The sequence below is a fragment of the Lepidochelys kempii genome, chromosome 6 (assembly GCF_965140285.1).
Source record: "Lepidochelys kempii isolate rLepKem1 chromosome 6, rLepKem1.hap1, whole genome shotgun sequence".
Taxonomy (NCBI): Eukaryota; Metazoa; Chordata; order Testudines; family Cheloniidae; genus Lepidochelys; species Lepidochelys kempii.
The window spans coordinates 34,843,933-34,867,738 of NC_136385.1; the positions used below are offsets into that span (position 1 = coordinate 34,843,933).

Sequence of the window (23,806 nt, forward strand, 5' to 3'; positions counted from 1 at the left end):
TTGATAAATCTAATTTCTGTTAATTATAACAAACCCAACACATCTCCCAAATGTCTGTGAATGCTTTAATTCAGCAGAGAATATTTTACTTATAATGAGATGAAGTTAGTTCATGAAATCATTTAAGTGAATTTTTTTCTTAGACTCAATTTTACTTTTATGAGAAAATTACTTAAGGAGGTTCAAAATACTGTAATTGTTTGCTGAGTTCATTGTTGTATTCTTGGTGTTTGTTTTGTCAGATAGTTGAGTACTTACCAGCCTCACTAACTGTTTGCCAGATTGGATTATTAAAGTGCAGTTCTCCTTTCTTTATTAGTTCAAAAAGGTTTTCTTCTGAGCTTGCTATAAAGGGTGGGTCACCACATAATCTACAATAAAAGTAAGGTCAATTAATAGATTCTTACCATTTTCCACTCATGGAATAACAGGTACACAAAATAAAACAGACCAGATGACTGGAGAAGGTTCAGAAGGGATCTGTAAGAATATTTCAGGATCTGAAAAATATACTTTACTAGGAGAGATTAAGGGGCTTATCAAAAAGCAGGTTAAGAGGTAACTTAATTACAGTCTCAGTCACAACCCACAAAGGGAGAAGATGACTAATATCTCACAGATTTTTAATCTGGCAGACAAAGGTGTAACAAAATCCAATGGCTGGAAGCTAAAGTTAGAAAAATTCAAACTGGAAATAAGGTGCAAATTTTTAACAATGATAATAAACTATTGAAATAATTGACCAAGACATGTGATTGGTTCTCTTTCAGTTGAAGTCTTTAAATCAGGACTGGATGTTTTTCTAAGAGATATGCTCTTGTTCAACCACAAGTCACTGGGCTCAATTTAGGAATTATTGTCCTGTGGTCTATGTTATGCAGGTGGTTGGACTAGATGATTATCATGGTGCCTTCAGATCTTTAAACCTAATAAATTATTTTGCATGGGGTTGTTCAAACAGAGGTAAACACAGTCTCAGCCCGCAAAATGCACGAGTCAGAAAGAGCCTAGTTCAGTTCTCAGAGCCCAGGTTGAGTTTGTGGCACTAGCAATTAGAACATTTTTTTAAATCTGTAAATTGAAAAAAAATTGACATAAGTCATTGAGAGAGAAAGATGGAAACTCATGATATCCTTTGACCAAAGTCAATTTTCAGGAAAGAACTGCACTATAGGAAATTAAGTAACTTTGATCTTTTTAAATTTGACATTTACTATATGTAGTCATATCTCGACACTTTATTGAGCTACATAATGTGGAAATTGCCTGATGTGGTATAATCTAAACTAATGTGTCAACAGAAAAGTGATTAAGAAAATAAATCTACAGAAGTGTCAGAAAAATATCTAGGAGATACATGTGTGTAAATTATTTGCGAACACAGACATCCCTGGTATTTCTTGGTATCAAATAAATTATATAACAAATTTCTTGATAGTAGAGTAAGTACAATATTAAAACAAATGACTGGACTACATGGTATTGGACTTCATGTCCGCCAATTCAGTTTACACTTAAAGGAAATAATACAATACAGCATTACTACATTTTTATCTTTTATATTAATTATATACAGACTAACGTGGAAAGAAACAAACAAATGAACACATTCAAAACAAAGCTGGGCAAATATTAAGAAAACATTTGTGCAAATATTAAATAAATGAACTTCCTTTGCATATGTTCTTGACTCTTTTGTGTTTGGTTTCTGTGAACATTCTAGTTTACCGAAAGGAATGTTCACAGAAACTCCAAATTCGAAGTGATCACAATATAATATTCATGGAAAGTAAATTTTGGACTTGTAAATGCAAAGTATTTACCATGGAAACTACAGTCTACTGAATGATGATCAAATCAGAGAGCAGAAATATACGACTTATGTTTTGAATAAAAACTAATCACCAGAAATTAAATTTCAAATATTCATAACAAGTTGCTTGTGAACAATCTACAGACAAAGACTTACATGGCAAATAATTTCAAATAGTGAATAAATTCTGCTCGTGGACTGTTTGAAAACAGAAATAAAGCCTAAATTAATCAAATAAATTATTTGCCACAAATTAAGTTTTTAGCTCTACTCTCAAAACACAGAAATAGCTACTGAAAATGTAGTTGGCATCTCCTAGTGAAGGATGTCTGTCACTTTGTATCAAAGTATAAAATTTTTATCCTGGGATTTCTTTTACTTTGTTTTAATTTTTAATTTTGTTAAAGGTAAACATAAAATTAATATTTTAGCATTTTTCCTCCCGTAAAGCTTTAATCTCAAAATCACTTTTAACAAAAACTACTCTGTTCTCTTTTATCCTTCATGGTTTTTTCCTCTCCCTTCCCCGGCACTTATCCACATGGAACTCAATTTCAAGAAAAGAAAGAATTTTAAGCGTGGCTTCATTTTAATCTATGATGCTGTAAATATTGGACAGTGACAGGATTTGTGTATCCCATATCTGCCGTCAGCTATTGGTTAGTGCTATAAGCAATGTATACACTAGCCACGGGGCATGGATGAGGGAGGGAGGGCTAGATTTGCCTCCTTAGGTAAAAGCCTTACCTATAGGGTAACATGTTAGCTAGCTGTCTATATTAGCACTCTCTGAACTGCTACAAAGCAGTGCTGATTGCACACAGGAAAGAAACTCTTTACCCCTACCCAGTACACAACAGAATTTAGGCATACACTTAGCATACTGAGCAACAAGATTCCTTTATTCATCAATAAACTAACATACTTCTACATGTTAATGGACTGTCTTCATTGATTACTATTGTTTATGATTCTATCACTTCACATTAAAATAGAAACAAAATGGAAAGTTTAAAGTACACCTCAGCTTAAATTATATATAAAAATGCATTATGCTGGCATTGTCCCATTATGCAGAGACAGTCTGAGTCACCTTATGCCCCCCAGATAAGTAGAGATCAAGCCTCTGGTGGCAATAATACACTGGGTGTCAGGATGGAGCATGTCAAAGGGAGGCATTAGTAGTAGCCTAGAAGGGTCAAAGTCGTGATAGTGGCAGTAATGGTTGTAATAGCTTCTTTAAACCCATTAAGGGAAGACCAGAAACTTATGCCATGATGCAGAGGGCGAGGGAGGCGCCACTTGCAAAAACAGAGTTAATAGAAGAATATCCTACCGCTTTCTCTAATACTATTTTCAAATTAAGCAATAAAAGAAGTGTGAAATGGATTCTATTAACTCACGTACAGTATGTTCAATCTTGTGCTATCAACACAACTAGGTGTGAATTAATGCTACATTGTTCTAGCATTGCTGTGATTATAAAATGCTAATTTAAAAATATTTATATTGCTAATTAAGGAATAAGGTCAGAAGTTCTGAGCTGTGACTGTTAGCAACACAATTCACTGTTCCGAATTTTACAAGTTCTGAGCAGTGAATTGTGCTGATTGCAGACACAGCTCAGAATTCTTATTAGCCAATCAAATCACCCAATTTCTAATGCCCATTTTAAAATATATTCTATTGTACTGAGTTGTGCAACTATAACTACTGCCATACCAACATTAATACCATAAAACAGGACCATAAAACTGATGATGCACAAGCATAAAAAAGTTCACATAACACAATACACACTAGAAATAAAAATAAGAATACAGGTAATAAAACTACGATGAGGCCTTTGTTATGCTGAGAACAAAAACAAAGGTGGGTTAGTTGCAAAGCAAAAAAAACCAAAGACAGAGGAACCACTGCACGGAGAAAGAAAACAAAATCCCCAAAATGGGGAAGGTATGAGAATATGAATTGTGTGTGTGTGTGTGCGTGCGTGCACGTGTGCACACGCGCACAAAGGGTAGAACATAAAAGAATCAGATTGCACGCAAGAGAAGTAGAAAAGTCTTGGCATAGAAAGCACACTAGTGGATCAAATAGAAGGAAGCAAGGCTCTAAACCATGAATACATTAAAACCATGAATTAGGGAGAAGGAAGCTAAGAAGAGAAAGAGACCAAGAGAAAAATTAAGAATATGCAAATACTAAATCAAAAAGAGCATCTGTAAGCAATGTCACCTTTAATTTATGTAAGTCTCACTTTTCATTCTTTATAGACTATATTATGCAAGGCACTCCTGTAAGTATTTTTGCTGTATCTTGTTTTTAATAATTGGGATATGCTTGTATGATTTTTCAGCTAATAACTAATTTTGACACATTTCTCTCTGAGAAATAACATCTCATAATTTGGTAACAATGAATGTACTGCTGTCTAGGCATGGTACTGCTGCTACATTATGAGAAGCTTTATTAAAGACATGCATACAGTCCCTCCTACAACAGCATGCTTTGATAGCATCAAGGTAAATCACAAAGTCAAATCCAGCATCTTTTCAGACAGACATGTAAGGCCCAGAATGAAGTGGAATTTCTTCATTACTGCTACATGAGGACAGACAACCTGTGCAGAGAGACTCTGCAGCCGTTGCACACCATAACTGCCTGCTAGCTACTATAAACTGGAGAAAAGGTGCTGCAGTGCAAAACAGCAGGGTGTGAAATGTAGAACGCTCTAATGTGTCATGCTCTAACTATCCCATGCAGACTGTGCTGATGCCAACTAAAAGGTATCTAGTTCGCATTGATGTAGTCACATTTCAGACAGGATTACATTAACATGCATTAGGTATCTTTTAGCTCATGCCAGCAGGATCTACACAAGGCAGCTAGAGCATGACACATTCGAACATTCTACAATTCACACCCCTCTAGTCTGCACTGCAGCACCATTTAGACAAGCCCTGCACCTTTCCCTGCACATTTCCCTGGGTATGCAGCTTTTTTCCTTGGGTTGTGCATTCCATTTGAGGATTTACCCTATAATTTGCAAGTCAATAGCCAATTCCCTCAGGCCAGCATGTTAAAAAGACAACACCTAAATCCTTAGTTTAATTTTTTAGAATGACAATGCAATGTTCTGTAATCAGATGTTATTTCAGGACTATAAACTGTATTCTTCAAAATCTGAGCATACTTTTAGCTCTCTTTTTGGGACATTCATTTGTAATATATTTCATATAGGTTATTATCTCAAAGATCTCCAGTCTAAAACCTCTTTGCACACAAGTTTACTTTTTATTTTAATGAAAATTCATAAGCAGTTTTATTATAAAGGGACAGTACATTTATATTGATTTTACAAACTACTTACAGCATGTACATAATGACGCCTATGCTCCAAACGTCACACTGTTGGCTATAGTCATGGGCACTGATAACTTCTGGGGCTACCAACCAAGCAGAAAAAATAATATTAATAATAGAAAAAATTACTTTTCAATGCTTAAACACAAAGCATGAAGAATGTGCTGATGTGGTATAATTTATTCCCCCATGAAAAAAAGAACCAACAGCAGATGTTTAAATGAATAATGTACAGGCCTTAACAATTCATGTTGATGTGTCCTCACTTTTATCATTTAGCTTCTAACAGGATTGTGACATTGTGACATTAACTGTGTGACTAAATGTGGTATTGTTTTTCAAGTCGTAAATTGTTAAAACATTATTTATAAAACACTGATTTAAAGTACAGCATGATACCACATAAATATTTTTCCTTTCTGAAAAGTAAGTGTAATATGCAAGAATATGCACTTTTTCTTCATACAGCATAAGGGCTTTTGGTAACACCTATTGTCTAACATATACTCTGTACAGTGTACAGAATTTTTAAAAATTAACAATCCTGAAAATAAAAATGTTTTTGAACACTCAAATAGGTTTATATCTTTATTTCTATGTGTACTACATTACAAAATGCACACACTGATCTATTCACTAATCATTTTTATGTTGATACAGCCGTATGTTAAAAAAAAAATGCTGCTCTGGGGGGCCAAATTGGTGATGGTTTATCTACTACATTATGGGACTGAAGGTCATGAGCTCACTGCAAGACTTGAAGTCCTTGTTCCCAGAATCAATGAAAATGACATGTTTTGCCCCAGAGAGAAAGAGAAAGCTAAATGCTTCATGGATCACTACCCCAACATACGCAGCACTGGAGCAAATTGACAGTGGCTGTCTTAGTAGGTGTTCTCCCACCATCTCAACAAAGTCTGATTAACTATCTCAACCTCAATAACATTTTAACATACTATTTAACATTCTGTTGTCATTTAAAGTCTCCTTTTCAAAGCATTTGCCCCTTGCTTTGAAGATATCAAGCTACAGAATGTACTTTAAAGTACTGTCATAATATCAAAACTGGTAGACAAAACGTTTAAAGAAGTAATCCCATTGTTGGTATTTGCCAAATTTATCAAAAGCTACAAATCAAACTATCATCTCATCCTTAAGATATTAGCTAACGTATTATATTTTAAGAATATTTTATACTAGCATTAATCTAATCTATTAAAAGAAGGGGAAAAGATGGTTCCATTGTGAAGTGCGAGAGCTGGAGAATTCATACAGTTTCATGTCTCCAAAAGAAGAAAATACAGAGGACCAGATTCTTCGCTGGTGTAACTCCAATAAAGGCAATGAAATGACATCACCAGAGGATGTGGCCCAAAGCATTTTTAAGTGCCTAGCTTGTACTTGTTACATACGCTGACTAGGAAGAACAGCTATTTCTAGATTAGCTATAAAGGTTAGCTACTGATCACAAAGTAATTTCATCCTACACAGAACCCTCCTTTTAAAAAATATTTCGAGATACAGTAGCATTTTTTTGGAGGCTGACATGCCTGTGGGGCTAAATTTTTTATTCTTCATTATCTTTCCCAGAAGGAGATCTGTTTTTACTTTGTTAAACAATCCACAGTCAGGTTTCAGAGTAACAGCAGTGTTAGTCTGTATTCGCAAAAAGAAAAGGAGTACTTGTGGCACCTTAGAGACTAACAGATTTATTTGAGCATAAGCTTTCGTGAGCTACAGCTCACTTCATCGGATGCATACCGTGGAAACTGCAGCAGACATTATATACACACAGAGATCATGAAACAATACCTCCTCCCACCCCACTGTCCTGCTGGTAATAGCTTATCTAAAGTGATCATCAAGTTGGGCCATTTCCAGCACAAATCCAGGTTTTCTCACCCTCCACCCCCCCACACACAAACTCACTCTCCTGCTGGTAATAGCCCATCCAAAGTGACAACTCTCTTCACAATGTGCATGATAATCAAGGTGGGCCATTTCCTGCACAAATCCAGGTTCTCTCACCCCCCTCCAAAAACCACACACACAAACTCACTCTCCTGCTGGTAATAGCCCATCCAAAGTGACCACTCTCCCTACAATGTGCATGATAATCAAGGTGGGCCATGTCCAGCACAAATCCAGGCTCTCTCACCCCCCCCTTTTTTTTCCGGGACACACACACACACACAAACTCACTCTCCTGCTGGCAATAGCTCATAAAAACTGACCACTCTCCAAGTTTAAATAGAAGTTTAACCAGAACGTCTGGGGGAAGGGGGGTAGGAAAAAACAAGGGGAAACAGGCTACCTTGCATAATGACTTAGCCACTCCCAGTCTCTATTTAAGCCTAAATTAATAGTATCCAATTTGCAAATGAATTCCAATTCAGCAGTTTCTCGCTGGAGTCTGGATTTGCAGTTTTTTTGTTTTAAGATAGCGATCTTCATGTCTGTGATTGCATGACCAGAGAGATTGAAGTGTTCTCCGACTGGTTTATGAATGTTATAATTCTTGACATCTGATTTGTGTCCATTTATTCTTTTACGTAGAGACTGTCCAGTTTGACCAATGTAAATGGCAGAGGGGCATTGCTGGCACATGATGGCATATATCACATTGGTGGATGTGCAGGTGAATGAGCCTCTGATAGTGCGGCTGATGTTATTAGGCCCTGTGATGGTGTCCCCTGAATAGATATGTGGGCACAGTTGGCAACGGGCTTTCTTGCAAGGATAAGTTCCTGGGTTAGTGGTTCTGTTGTGTGGTATGTGGTTGTTGGTGAGTATTTGCTTCAGGTTACGGGGCTGTCTATAGGCAAGGACTGGCCTGTCTCCCAAGATTTGTGAGAGTGTTGGGTCATCCTTCAGGATAGGTTGTAGATCCTTAATAATGCGTTGGAGGGGTTTTAGTTGGGGGCTGAAGGTGATGGCTAGTGGCGTTCTGTTATTTTCTTTGTTAGGCCTGTCCTTTAGTAGGTGACTTCTGGGAACTCTTCTGGCTCTATCAATCTGTTTCTTCACTTCCGCAGGTGGGTATTGTAGTTGTAAGAAAGCTTGACAGAGATCTTGTAGGTGTTTGTCTCTGTCTGAGGGGTTGGAGCAAATGCGGTTGTATCGCAGAGCTTGGCTGTAGACGATGGATCGTGTGGTGTGGTCAGGGTGAAAGGTTTCCGGTATAGGGTGGTGTTTATGTGATCATTGTTTATTAGCACTGTAGTGTCCAGGAAGTGGATCTCTTGTGAGGACTGGACCAGGCTAAGGTTGATGGTGGGATGGAAGTTGTTGAAATCATGGTGGAATTCCTCAAGGGCTTCTTTTCCATGGGTCCAGATGATGAAGATGTCATCAATATAGCGCAAGTAGAGTAGGGGCTTTAGGGGACGAGAGCTGAGGAAGAGTTGTTTTAAATCAGCCATAAAAATGTTGGCATACTGTGGGGCCATGCGGGTACCCATAGCAGTGCTGCTGATCTGAAGGTATACATTGTCCCCAAATGTAAAATAGTTATGGGTAAGGACAAAGTCACAAAGTTCAGCCACCAGGTTAGCCGTGACATTATCGGGGATAGTGTTCTTGACGGCTTGTAGTCCATCTTTGTGTGGAATGTTGGTGTAGAGGGCTTCTACATCCATAGTGGCCAGGATGGTGTTATCAGGAAGATCACCGATGGATTGAAGTTTCCTCAGGAAGTCAGTGGTGTCTCGAAGGTAGCTGGGAGTGCTGGTAGCATAGGGCCTGAGGAGGGAGTCTACATAGCCAGACAATCCTGTTGTCAGGGTGCCAATGCCTGAGATGATGGGGCGCCCAGGATTTCCAGGTTTATGGATCTTGGGTAGTAGATAGAATATCCCAGGTCGAGGTTCCAGGGGTGTGTCTGTGCGGATTTGATCTTGTGCTTTTTCAGGAAGTTTCTTGAGCAAATGCTGTAGTTCCTTTTGGTAACTCTCAGTGGGATCATAGGGTAATGGCTTGTAGAAAGTGGTGTTGGAGAGCTGCCAAGCAGCCTCTTGTTCATATTCCGACCTATTCATGATGACAACAGCACCTCCGTTGTCAGCCTTTTTGATTATGATGTCAGAGTTGTTTCTGAGGCTGTGGATGGCATTGCGTTCCGCATGGCTGAGGTTATGGGGCAAGTGAAGCTGCTTTTCCACAATTTCAGCCCGTGCACGTCGGCGGAAGCACTCTATGTAGAAGTCCAGTCTGCTGTTTCGACCTTCAGGAGGAGTCCACCTAGAATCCTTCTTTTTATAGTGTTGGTAGGGAGGCCTCTGTGGATTAGTATGTTGTTCAGAGGTATTTTGGAAATATTCCTTGAGTCGGAGACGTCGAAAATAGGATTCTAGGTCACCACAGAACTGTATCATGTTCGTGGGGGTGGAGGGGCAGAAGGAGAGGCCCCGAGATAGGACAGCTGCTTCTGCTGGGCTGAGAGTATAGTTGGATAGATTAACAATATTGCTAGGTAGGTTGAGGGAACCATTGCTGTGGCCCCTTGTAGCATGTAGTAGTTTAGAAAGTTTAGTGTCCTTTTTCTTTTGTAGAGAAGCAAAGTATGCGTTGTAAATGGCTTGTCTAGTTTTAGTAAAATCCAGCCACGAGGAAGTTTGTGTGGAAGGTTGGTTTTTTATGAGAGTATCCATTTTTGAGAGCTCATTCTTAATCTTTCCCTGTTTGCTGTAGAGGACCAGCAGGATAGTGAGTTTGTGTGTGTGGTTTTTGGAGGGGGGTGAGGGGGTGAGAGAACCTGGATTTGTGCAGGAAATGGCCCACCTTGATTATCATGCACATTGTGAAGAGAGTTGTCACTTTGGATGGGCTATTACCAGCAGGAGAGTGAGTTTGTGTGGGGGGGGGGTGGGGGGTGAGAAAACTTGGATTTGTGCTGGAAATGGCCCAACTTGATGATCACTTTAGATAAGCTATTACCAGCAGGACAGTGGGGTGGGAGGAGGTATTGTTTCATGATCTCTGTGTGTATATAATGTCTGCTGCAGTTTCCACGGTATGCATCCGATGAAGTGAGCTGTAGCTCATGAAAGCTCATGCTCAAATAAATTGGTTAGTCTCTAAGGTGCCACAAGTACTCCTTTTCTTTTTGCGAATCCACAGTCAGCTAGTCAATCTGTGAAACTCATTGCCTAAATGTATCATTGAGGCAAAGAGCTCAGTAGGATTTGAAACACAATTAGATACTGGATGATGAGGACATCCATAATATACAAGATAAAAAAAAAGTTTAGAAGGTCATAAGACATCTACTAACTGATTTGGGAGGAGGAAGGGAGTTTTAACAAATTTGATCTATGGGCAGGTTACTCCATAATTACCAACTTCAATATTTGGTTCAACTTCTTCCGAAGCATCAGATACCAGTCACTGTCAGAGAAAGAACCACACATATGGCAGTTCCTATGTGAAGCAATATTATGTCACATCTACATTAAAAAGGTAAATCAAACCAGTTATAACACTCAGGGGTGTGAGCAATGTACACATTGGTGAACACAGTTACGTTGACCTAAGTCCCAGTGTAGACAGCGCTAAGTTGACAGAGAATTCTTCCGTTGACCTAGCTAGCGCCTCTTGGGGAGACAGATTAACTACAGCAACAGGAGAACCCTTCTCTACGTTGTAGTGAGTGTCGACAGTCAAGCGCTACGGCGGTACAGCTTCAGTGCTGCAGCTGTGCTGCTGTAGCAGCTGAAGTGTAGACATAGCCTCAGTGTTTAAACCCTTTGTACCTCTTTTTCCCTTTGCAAAGTTTAGGAAGACTAGGGTCTCCATGTCCTCCCATTTTATCTGAGGGAGGTTTGGGGGCGGGCGAGATGGTGATGTATGTGAAATTTGAGAAGCGCAAGTTTCCTGTTTCTAGTTAGGACCTTTAATTCTGAGCATGCCGAAGGCCTGAGTAAGGGTTGGGATTCTGCTTTTTGGGAGGTGGGGAATGGGTCGATGCCTCTTTCCCTTAGATCCACAGTGTGAGCTCTCGCTGGAAGACCTCAGACCTTTCTAGCCTGCTCTCCGGCTGACTGGAGAGAGGAAGGACATCTGAACAAACAACAGTCATGTACTTTGTTAGTATTCAACAGCTGTGTTATCCTTGTTATACTGGGAGCAAAAATTCAACAAAATGCATTTCTAGTCTGTGGAATCCACTGCTACCGGAGAGGCCAAGAACTTAGTAGGATTAAAAAAAGTGAATTAAACAATATGGATACTGTGAACATCCACATTTACACAAGATAGGATACGAAGTTTATAAGGAATATAAAGCCTCATGCTTCAAGGACACAAAGTTGGTCACTATAACTGCAAGGGTTAGAAAGAAACTCCTCCACTATTATTATTATTATCCATTATAGTTACTGGCACCTCCCACTGAAGCATATGGTAAAGACTATTATCAGAGACAGGATATCAGACTAGACAGATCATTGGCCTGATCTGGTATGCCAATTCCTTTAAGGGAGGGGGAAGCTCCTGACAAAAGGAGCTAAGAAGTAGCACCTCTCCATGGCTATTTGTGAGCAAGAAAGAACACGAAGAGTTATATTGCATTTCTTCATGTAATAAGAATAAAACAAACATTCATAAACTGTATGAAGTGCTGAACTTACCCATGTAGGTAGGAGTCCCACACGTAGACTGAAACATGCTTTCACTGCCACCTGCTTTCTGTACAGCTAAACCAAAATCAGTCACCTACAGGAAACAACACAGTAAGGAAACTATCCATACTGACATGAAGCTGAAGTTCTTCTGTCCAGCTTAGAGTTTATTGTTTGTAGCAAAATGGCTGTAGTCAGAGAGAATGGAGTTTGACTGGACCTCTCTCAAATCATCCCACTCAATCTCCTACCTCAAGTAGGAAGGACTCTATCCAGGGATTTCCCTACACCTCCCCAATGGGGGTGCTTACCCCCCCTGAATTTCCCCAACACCTCCCTGCCACAGGTTTGTGAACTACTTACATGCAGTTTTGCCAATTTAGCAATTGTTTGGAAATTTGAATTGAAATTGAAACATTAATACACACTTTAAAAGCATATAAAGTGTATCATAAAATATGTGTATCTGAAAAAAAGAATAGATTTGAAAAGTATGAACATAGACTAGCTTCCTTATACAGCTGTTTTTTATAACAATGTCAGTGCATTCATTTCGGTGATTGTTGGCCAACCTAATAATTTCAAATTATGATTTATAAGCAAAGTTTAAATGAGCTCTCCCTGACAGCTAGTGATGAGCTGGGTGCTGGGGGGAAAGGCTTCAGGACAAGAGTGTATTTACATTCACACCTAATCTACCTAGGTATCCAGCAAATAGAGCTGTGTTGCCCAAGTGATAGATTTTAGCTGGGGTTGGGTTACAAATCATTTGAATGCAGATGGTAAAGAAATGTTGTTATTCTTATTGTATGAGTAAAGGGCAGGAGAACTGTACTTACCCTGTGCTGATTGAGGGCATCAAGAAAGAGGGTGGGGGCAGGTGTTTTGCTTGATGGTCTGCCTGAGCCTCAAGTAGTATTTGACCTGCCCCTCTCCCCTGTTTAAAGACAAAGCTGATTAGGCTCCATAGACAGTCTTTTGTTCTGTTAAGTGACCACTACAGCTGAAATCACTGATAATCAGGTCTAAGTGCTTAGACCTGCTGTGGGACAGTGTTTCTATGGAAGAGAAGGCCCAGTCTGCACTAGCAGTGAGGTTCCCCCACTGAGAGCTCAGCTGAAATCCCTGAGAGCCACGTGGAACCTCAAGAGACCAACTCGCAGAGGTCACAATGGCAGGTGGCACCAGAAGGTGACGGTGCAGGGCCACTGGCAACAGAGAGATGGAGTGAACGGTGGCACAACGAATAACAGTGGCCAGAGCGAACAGTGAGCAGCTGGAGGAACGAGCAAGGTGCCTTCTTGCCCCCCACCTGGGATGTGAACTCATGTGAAAGCAGCGCTGAACTCTGAGTCTCCTCTGACCAAGGACAACACCGGTGAATGTTAATGAGGCTGTTAGAATGCTGGAGACACAACACAGTTCATGCGAACAAACATGGCTGTGGCATCATACTTTCTATTTAAGGAAGAGGTGACACACACTACAAACTGGAGGCCAATGTTAAGTGCATTGTCACTTGTTCATCTTGAAGTTGAACACTGGTTCCGAACAAGACCAGCAAATGCTAACTATCTTTCTGCAAGATACTCAGCTGACTGGTTAGACGCATGTGGTGCAACAGTGAAAGATTCAACAGTTGAAAAAGTGACGAACTCTCTCTTCACATTCAAATAATTGCATATATGGCTGATGAATGCACCAATGCAAATGGTCATCAAGTATTAAGTAATTGTGTATGTTATCTTGATGTCAGTGGTAGGCCAGTAGATGCATTTCTAGATGTTCGAGTTATAGAAGACAGATTGACTGCATCTGTGACAACCCACATCTTAGAAGAGTTAAATGCTTGTCAATGGGACCCCAAAGAGATGGCTGCTTGTGCACTTGATGGAGCTGCAAACTTCTCTGGAAGACATGGTGGAGCACAAGCTTTGCTCAGAGAAAAGTGTAACCCTAATCTCTCCTATACACACTGCAGAGGCCATCTACTCCAACTGGCGCTAGTACGAGCTGTAGACTCTTCAAAAAACATTTAAAAAGCTATAAATTTAATGTCTTCATTATATTCTTTTTTCAGCAAGAGTCCAGAAAGACTGAATATCTTGGAAAATATAGAAGATACACTGAGACTGAAGTTCAAATTAGTCCAACCTGGGAAAACCCTCTAGCTTTCTCATGAGCGATCCTTGGCTGTTGTCTTAAAATTACTCCAGCCATTATTACTGGCTTTGGAAAGTATCTACCAAGATGGGATGGAGCTAAGTAGTGAGGCTGGTGGATTACTTTTGCTACTACATACAGAGAAGACTATTGCCATTCTCTCTCTTGTAAGTCTACTGTTGAAACCACTTGGGTCATTAAACAATGCCATCCAGGCATCTGCTACAACAGTAGTAGATCTTTGTCCAGCAACAGAAGCTACATTTGGATCAGTCAGAGAGCTATCCATTGAAAAAGTACTGTAAGAAGCAAAGACTTCAGTCCAGAAGTTGACTAATGAAGGCATTTATATTGAATCCTTCAGTGAAGAGGACAAGAAGTGTTTGTTAAGACAACTGAAAAAGTACACAGACTTGATTCTTAAAAATCTACAACAGCGACTTCTACATTCTACTCAACCTCTACATAGCGATTACAGATCCTAGTCTTATAAAACACCGACAGTTGAGTGGAGTGAGGCACTACCAGCAATGGGGCTGCCACGTGCTCAGGACAGAATAGAGAGTTTGAACACAGAATGGAATATCATATGACAAATGAATGAAGATTTGACTTCAACTTCTTTTTTACCATCACTAGTGGCTCGACCTGATCTTTATGCTATGTTTCCTGGGCTGAAAGAAGTAGGAATTCATCTCTTGCTACTCCCAGTCACAACAGCTACAGTTGAACATTCTTTTTCATCATTGAATAGAATTTTGTGTTTTGAAAGAAGTCGCCTTCTGCCTGATCATGTGAATGAACTAATGAGCATATCAATTGAAGGAACAGAAATACTGGACACACGAGAAGCCACCAAAGATGAATGCATTGCATTCAAGAAGTTCATTAACAGAGTTGTGCAAAATTATAACAAGAAACCAAGAAGGATGTAGATGTAGTGCTTCATAGAAGGCTTGAGTAGCCAACTTTAATTTGTGTGATGATTTTAAAATCTAATAAAATGGTCATGAAACATTTTTCAGTTTTTATTATGGTGCCATACAGCCCACCTTCACCCTCATGGTCTCACCCCGCATCGACCCTGACCCCCGCCCCGCAAATTTGAACACACCCCCTAATTTCAATTCTTGGGGAAAACACTGACTCTACCCCATTCCTTTCATACATGTCTGTTACTTTGTATCAAACACTGCTAATGTTTGTTCCATAACTACCTTGCTAGGCAACCTGTTCCACTATCTAAGCATAAGATATTTAAAAGGTTTTTCCTGATATTCAAGATAACCTTAAACCCAGAGGTCATCAAAAAACATAAGGACACCAAGGATAATGGGCAAATTCCTGTTAATCATTTTGCTTTCCATGTTGATATGGTAGGCTGGGAGGCTCACCTAAAATCTACTACAGATAGTAGAGGCAACAATCAGATACAGTCCATGGTGGGGGTAAGTAGGGAGAGGGCCAGAAGTCAGGAAGGAAAGTCAAGAGAAGCAAAACCAAAATGTCTGGAAAATGAGAGAGCTGTTTATTAAGAATCACACAGAGTTTGGACTGCTGCAGAAAACAACTCCTTACTCTATCAGTGACTAGAGAATCCTCCCATGTGGGCCCACTTCTTGCAATGATTGCATGTTCCTTGCACAGCAGTAGGAAAGTTGAGAGGGAGCAAGCAGCAGCAGGGGAGAGGGGCTGTTGAAAGCATTATTCAGCTGCCTGAACCAGAGAAAAGAGGGTGAAGGCTCTTCGGCAGCTCTTCAGAAACAGTTGCTTGGCTGGTCAGCAGCTTGGGTCCACTGCACTCTGCTTTGCTTAACACATTCTGCACTGTACTCTATGTGTTTGTGCCTACCTATTAAATCACTGGTGGCTCCCTTAACCTTACAGGCTGGCTCTTTAACAAAAAAACGGCAGGGGGTGGAAAAATAATTATTACAGGCAGTTCTGTGGGTAATGTTCTGCTGCTCTGATCCAGAGTGGGATCCCAGCACCTTCCTTGAACCAAGAAATGACAGACACTGGAAAAATTGGTCTGGAAAAACCCCAAACACCTTTTTCATTAGTTAGTTAGTGTGACGTTATTGACATGAGCTGGGACCGTATAGATCATTGTTGCAACCAAAATCCTGTAGTGGCACCAAAACTTGTATAAAGGGGGTCGAATGAGGTGTCTAAGACAAGGTTATGATTTGCTGGTTATGATTAAGCTGTCTATATGTGTATCATTTTTATAGTTAAAGTTATGAATATTGGCTCTATACTGTCTGTATTTCAAACCTGTGCTATGCTTCTGGGGAACACTCCAGACAAGTTGATGTCAGCTCTGCCTAGCCTGCTTGATGGCCCATTAAGGACCATCAGCTATACAACTGATCCATTGCGAGAAGGCAGACTTGCCTTATGACTCAGCAAGGTGTGCAGGGACCTGCCTATGGACAGAACTCTGAGGTTTTTCAGTGCCATGTGATGGACAGCTTGTCTTTGAGACAAAGAAAGACCAACCACATGGCAAGAGAATATAAAAAGCTGCTGCAGCTCCTCCATCTTGTCTTCAATCCTGCTTCTTACCTCTGGAGGAACTTTGCTACAAACTGAAGCTCTACACAAAGGACTGATGACCCATCCCAGCTGCGGATGTACTTCCAGAGACTTGATTTGAACCTGCAGTTTATTCTATCACTGCTGCAAGCCTGAACCAAGAACTTTGCCATTACTGTATGTAACTGATTCCATTTAACCAATTCTAGCTCTCATCTATATTTCTTTCCTTTTATGAATAAACCTTTAGATTTTAGATTCTAAAGGATTGGCAACAGCGTGATTTGTGGGTAAGATCTGATTTGTATATTGACCTGGGTCTGGGGCTTGATCCTTTGGGATCGAGAGAACTTTTTTGTTTTTACTGGGTATTGGTTTTCATAACCATTTGTCCCCATAACAAATGGCACTGGTGGAGATACTGGGAAACTGGAGTGTCTAAGGGAATTGCTTGTGTGACTTGTGGTTAGCCAGCGGGGTGAGACCAAAGTCTGCTCTGTTTGGCTGGTTTGGTTTGCCTTAGAGGTGGGAAAAACCCCAGCCTTGGGCTGTAACTGCCCTGCTTTAAGCAATTTGTCCTGAATTGGCACTCTCAGTTGGGTCCCGCCAGAACCAGCATCATTACAGTTAGTTAGTTAGCTAGTGTTTAAAAACCAAATTAGAGGTTTATTCTATATGAAACTGATGAGTGTGAGTAGGTTTAAAAAAAAAAGAAGAAGAAGCTGTTACCCACACTTTTAAAGATGGGCACTACATTAGCCTTTTTCCAGTCGTCTGGGACTTCCCCGGATCGCCATGAGTTTTCAAAGATAATGACCAATGGCTCTGCAGTGCATAAGGACCCCTAGATTGGGGCAGTGGCTGAACTCTATTCAGGCTCAAAAATCGTAAAACACCCCTGGGAATCCAGAGCATACAGGCTTGGACTCCCCTCAGAGCAATGGGTGGCCAGGATGGGGCACTTGCTAGGATCCGTGAAAACAAGCACTTCCAAGGTGAACTAAAATGCTGAATTTCTACTAGTCGATAGATGTAAAATGCCTGACAGTAAGCCCCTATACAACTGTGATAGTTATACACAGGAACCCAAGGAGAGGCCATCACAAAAATAACCCAAGTGGGATAGGTGAGTATCAGAAAGGAAAACATCTGGTAACAAATTGTTTTCCATTCTGGATCCTGACCTCTCCCCTAATGGGAGACATTTGGGATATAGAGAAGAGTAGGGAAAATTACAGGGAGAAGGTATGTAGGACAGAAAGAAGGTTCTTTCTTCCCTAAAATTAGCAGTATTTACTACTACTACAGGATCACCACCTGGAGCAACTGTCTATCCAAGAATGAGACTGTGGAGAATTAAAGATAAAGCTCAAAGTGTTTTCAAAAGGATGAATGAACTAGTATCTGGATTGTGAAGGAAGAATCTTACATTATATGGGCTTCATGTGGAAAAGCCCATCAATTGGGGGACTGCATCACTCTGGTTGGTATCTTTACTTTCCTTTGCATCTCTTGTAGACAAAGATTCTAGACCTCTAAAATTAATCTCTGAAGCCCTCTCATGCATTCATATCCATATAGGAATCTCCATGCAAGACTTTAAAAGATGCATGTAAAGATGCCTTGATGACTAAAGATGCCTTGATGACTCTTGGCTCTGAATCACCTTAAATATTAGTGCTTGAATGTTGCTGAATCGCATAGGGAAGACCGGCTCTCCTTGTGTTTCTCTCAACCCCCAGATTGACAATCTTCCAAGAGTGGATTAGAGAATTCTTCATATTACAAACTTGTTTATCCATAGCATGGAGAGACACTAAGTCTCTCGCGAGGTCTCTGGTGCTGACATTCGGTCAAGTATGCCATCAATGGATAAGTTTCTAGACTCCTCAGTGGATAATATCACTGCCAGTTCTTTCATAGACACTCTCAGGGATGCAGACAGAATGAAAGGTAATGTTTTGTATTGGTATTGGTGACTGCCAGTGAGAAGGGCTGAGGGTAATATGCAGACAAGTGCCTGCCAGTTCCACCAGTATCAGTAGAATCCTTCAGGAGTCTGCTGCAATCCTGGAAGTTAAATTCTGAATTTCAACTTCTTCCATCAACTTGTTCAGCCTTTTGAGAACTCAGGCAGACCAAACTCTTCCTGATCTTTTTCTTACTATCAGGTGTAGACTCCTGTGTACCTTGTGTCTTGAGGGACAGATTCATCTATCCCTAGTCCTAAAAGCTATTAAATACCTTCAGAATGATTTGATGTTTTCCCTTTTTCTCCAAGGTTGTGTAAGAGCCCATATCTTCACAGCATACTGCCCTATTCCCAGCATTCATATGTCTGAAGTTGCCAGGACCCATATGCTTGAGAAGGAATATCCTGCCCTCTAGTGCTATTTCTGGATGGAGGCAAGTCCAGCTGCAGTTTGGAATGGAAGGAGGGATTGGTCCTGCTCCTGGGTCTGGCCTTTCTCCTGGTGTCCATGGCCCAAGTTTTACCCTGGGAAGTTTTACCCAGCAGAGTCCCTCCTTTCATACTTTGTGGTAGACAGGAATTGAAAGGAGTTTCTACCCTTATACTCAGGGCTCCCCCTAAATCCAGGGGTGTATGGGGCTCTGCCTTGTGCTGGCATATGCCATACACGGAGCAGCACCTATTCCTTCACCAAGAAGCATCTGTCTCCTGGCTGTTCCTGTAGGCCAGTGGTCTCCAAACTTTTTGGCTCGCGCACCCCAGGGTGAAGACCAGAAGACCTGCCGGAGACGCGATGCCGAAGGAAGAAGAACGGAAGACTTACCGCAGGCGGGCCGCCGGAGGGGAACACCAGCCATGGACATGCAGAGCTGCTGCCGAAGAAAAAAAACCGGCGGAGTGCCATCCGGCGGCACTCCTGCTGCAGTGCACCCCCTGGGATCATCTCGCACACCCCAGTTTGGAGACCACTGCTGTAGGCCTCCACATTCCTTCTGTAGCTGTTACTCCTCCGTCTAGTGCAGGGGTCTCAAAGTGCCAGTCCGTGGGCCATCTGCAGCCTGAGAACCTCCCCACTGCAGCCCGTGGAGGAGAGATGAAGGCAGACACACTGCCGGCAATGTCTGCTGCAGGTGCCGCTACCCTCCACCCCCTCGTAGCTCCCATTGGCTGGGGGAGAGACAGAGATACCATCACTAGTCGCCAGGCAGAGTCAGCCATGGAGGCTGCATCAGTTTTCCCCCCACAATTAATATAAACAAATCAAAATACCGAACACAACTATCTGATGCACACCTCGCTGCAATCCTGAAGGTTTCAGCTGCTCAGTCAGTGAGGCTGAACATCAACAAACTGACAGAACTGAAGTGTTGCCAGGTGTCTGGCAAACGCTAAAAACTCTCTGGCAGGTGAAGAGTTGTATACAGTTGTATGACAGTTTTATTATTTCTAAGAAATTCAAAATAAAAAATAGAATATAAACATTTTCTTTTCTGAACACCATCTTCAGTGACATTATTGGGCTGCTGGGAGGATTTGATGACTGGCACTGGCCCTAAGGTAAATTGAGTTTGAGACCCCTGGTCTAGTGTCAAAGGAATAGTGAAGATTCAGGCAGACACCATTCCTCAAGGCTAGAGAGAGAGAAGTGAAGATCCCAGCATCCATACTCCCAAGTCTTGTAAGCTCCGGTGATGGGTAGGGGCAGAGTACAGATCACAGCAATCCTCCCACTTCAGGCAGTAGGCTGAAGGAAGCATGTAAAAATCTCAGGAAAGCAGCAGAAACAGGTGCAACAGCATGAGGGTTCCACAAAAAGATGATGGGGCTGACAGCAGCTGTAACTGATTTTGTGGGGTGAGGGGCAATTCATTACTTTTGTGGGGGAAGAGGCAGCAATGGCAGTAATTGATTTTGAAGGGGATGAGAAAGAGAGAAGGAAAAGAGAGAGGAAGATTGCGATTGAGAGGACAAAGGGAAAATGAGGAGCAAGGTTTTCTATAAGCCATGTACTTGCATATACATAATGCCTGGAAAACAGGGGAGCTGTTCTCCCCTGATCTCTGTGGCTCCCCTATCCTACAACCACTTCTATTGCCACTAACTATGAAAGGATCTCCACAGCTCAATCTCTCACTTTCTCCGTTGGTCTTCAGATTGTTCCATCAGACCTAGTCTACTATGAAGAGGACAAGGTAAACAGAGGGAAAGATCTCTGCAGATAGCCCCATTAAAAAATGGAGCCTAGCAAAACCTTAGTGCCCTGAGGGACAGAGGAGCGAGAGAGGAGAAGAAAGATCTTGCTTGGTGCAATTCTAAACTGAGGTATAAAAGCAAGACTACCCTGGATAAGCCAGGAGGGCTGAATCACTGCTCTATTTGCACTGCTGGAGACAGAGAATTGGGCATAAGAACAGAATAGGTGTTCTGACTCATGACAAGTCTGAAGTGCCTCTGGTATTTGCAGGAAGAGAGGTGTAGCCCACATGTCCCACACTGGGGGAGAGATCAAGATCCAGAATTTTATGCTTCTCAGAATGAAAATAAGTTATGCAAAGTGGACTCCAAGGTACATGTTGGCTGGATTTTGCACCATGGAATTTTCCAAAGCGTTTTATAAAAGCATCAGTATTACACAATGTATGAGATATAAGAACATAAGAACGGCCATACTGGGTCAGACCAAAGGTCCAGCAAGCCCAGTATCCTGTCCTCTGACAGTGGCCAATGGCAGGTGCCCCAAAGGGAATGAACAGACAGGTTACCATCAAGTGATCCATGCCCTGTCACCCAATCACAGCTTCTAGCAAACAGAGGCTAGGGACACCATTCCTGCCCATCCTGGCTAATAGCCATTGATGATATAGATGATATAGATAAAGCAGTATGTTCTATATAGATATATATGTCACAACATAGAACATACAACTTTATCTACTGGAGCAGATCAGCAATCCAACACTTCAATTCTACAAGGTTGTAATAATACACAGCAGCTGCTATTAAAATGGGGGAACAACTAGTATATCACATACGATTTATTAGCCTTCAAGGACCAATTATTACAATTAAAATCTATAGATAAAAGTACATGGTACATTAATTGTGTTTAGTTAGTATATATTTAGTAATATCCAACAAAGCCTAGAATGGTATATAATTTATATTTAAATCAAGGGCTTAGTCTAGATGTAATTTTTCTAAATTACTAACACATTTACATTAAATAGGCAATACACAATTTAAAAATTATAGCTTAGAATTCCTGCTAACTTAGTGTTACTAAGAGTTTGGAACTATCCTAAGGTAGATCTAGATTAATAAGGTATGCTTTCTTTAAGGTTTGTTTCAACTGACCTAAAGGTATACCACAGCTATCTGACCCTGCAAAAAAGTATCTTTCAGCAGTGGCACTTAGCTTCCAAAATGATTCATTTCAATATCTGCATTAAGTTGGGCAGGTTTCTTAGTGTTCTTAATAACACAATAGAGTGGCTCTATTCAAAAGCTACAAATAGGCATTACTAGGGGGCTGACTTTGATATTTGGGTATCTAAACCATTGCTCAAAGCAAACAGTTGCTACACTTTCTAGTCTTACCTTTATATTTAATTTCATTTCATTTTCTTCATCAGTTTCACTGCTTTTAACTAAAATGTTTTCCAGTTTTAGATCTCTGTGAACAATATCTGTCAAGGAAGAGAACAAAAACTAAAAATGTATTTATCACTTGTAGTCAAAATATTCTGACAAATGTTTTTATCTTGTGGAAATTACTCATTCAAATGAGTTTCAGTTTCAATGCATTTAGTTTTCCATTACTGAAAACTTAAAAGGAAGGAGTATTTGCCCTTTGATTCAAGGAGTCTTTATATGAAGATTCCAAATCTGGATCAAATTTGGATCCATCCCCCTGATGATCTGTAATAAGAAAAACAGTTTGCATTGCTCTGTGTTATACAATAGCAGACCTGTGAACATCTTATAGAAAAAACTAGTGGATTATAGATTTACAAAATGTGCATATATTTTCATAAGTCTAGTCTCATCTCACATCCAACAGACCAAAGGGGATGAGATTGTAGATTTCTTTATTTCCCTTTCTCTGCCCACCAAAAATAGAGAGAAGACCAAAGCCATATTTGCTTTGAAGAAGGGGCCATTCCACAGAGAAGGAATCATATGTCTGGGTGGGAGAAAAAGAGGAGCTGCTAATTCCTCCAACTAATTCCAAAATATAGAGATGAATACAATTTTCTGTGTTATTCAAATACAAATCTTCATACTCCTACAATATAGGGAAAAATAACTGGATACACTGAACTCTAGTTTTCTGTCTGAATTGGTTAACTCTGTCATGGGCTGTGGAGGATTTTAATGCTTCCCTGGAGTGAATTAAAATGCTGATGTTGACTGCATCCCACCAAGTGGAGGACAGATAATTAAGGAATATCTAGAGCACTACACGTCTGCTTCTTTCTCTCTGCTGTAATAGACTATTTACTTAGCTGCTGAAATAAGTTAATGCTGTAATGCAAAGTGGTTGAGACTTAAGAAGAAGAAATTCATATTATTGTCAGATGGATGGTGCTGGAACAAATAAGTAAAAGGAAATGTTAACGGTTTAAATAGTGGGGGGAAAGCACTAATGTAGGATCCTTCACTTCTAGGCCACAGGGACACCAGTACTCTAGGAAATAAATAACATTTATAAACAGAGATCACTTAAAACTGACATTCAGAGCCAATGAATAAATGTATAAAATGAACATCCTTGCCTTTTTTGTGAAGATACACTATTGCTGATGCAAGGCTTTGAATTATGTGCCTTGTCTCATTCTCTGTAAATTGTCCTTTACTGTGAAGAATTTCTTTAAGTTCTCCATCCTCGCACAGCTCCATTACAAGGAACATCCGCTAACATTAATAAAGAACCAAAATAGTGATTTTCTTGTGTGTATATATATATATATACACACACATATATATACACACACACACAACACAAGAAATACTGAATATTTTGAGTACTAAAACTCTCAAATTTTCAAGAACCTGTACAACAAAAATAAAAAATATGGATTTTAATGATTGTTCTAAGAGTTTTTCATTCAGCATATTGTCAACTTCTTAAAAAAGAGAATCCTATAGAAGCATAGTTAAACCTAAAAAGACACAACAAGATATTCTTTAATGACTATGAATAAAGCTATAAATACATATTACATGAGCAACCTTTGACTAATTAAATAAAAGATAAAATATATACTTACAGCTCATAAAAAGTGATCTGTGCCATTGTAATGGACATCATACAGTGGCATCATTACAGTGTCCTTG

The 23,806-nt window shown here is 40.3% G+C and overlaps 1 protein-coding gene across 13 annotated transcripts in view; it reads right to left on the minus strand.

Annotated features, from left to right (window-relative positions):
* STK33 (serine/threonine kinase 33) overlaps positions 1 to 23,806 on the minus strand; it is a 99,178-nt gene that overhangs the window by 15,266 nt on the left and 60,106 nt on the right. For all 13 annotated transcript variants that reach the window (XM_073347496.2, XM_073347495.2, XM_073347491.2 and 10 more), the window contains 5 exons: positions 23,245 to 23,383; positions 22,067 to 22,155; positions 11,806 to 11,890; positions 5,187 to 5,262; positions 259 to 371 (listed from right to left, as the gene is read on the minus strand). In XM_073347496.2, coding sequence (XP_073203597.1) covers positions 259 to 371; positions 5,187 to 5,262; positions 11,806 to 11,890; positions 22,067 to 22,155; positions 23,245 to 23,383 — 502 coding nt within the window. The remainder of the gene's footprint in view (positions 1 to 258; positions 372 to 5,186; positions 5,263 to 11,805; positions 11,891 to 22,066; positions 22,156 to 23,244; positions 23,384 to 23,806) is intronic.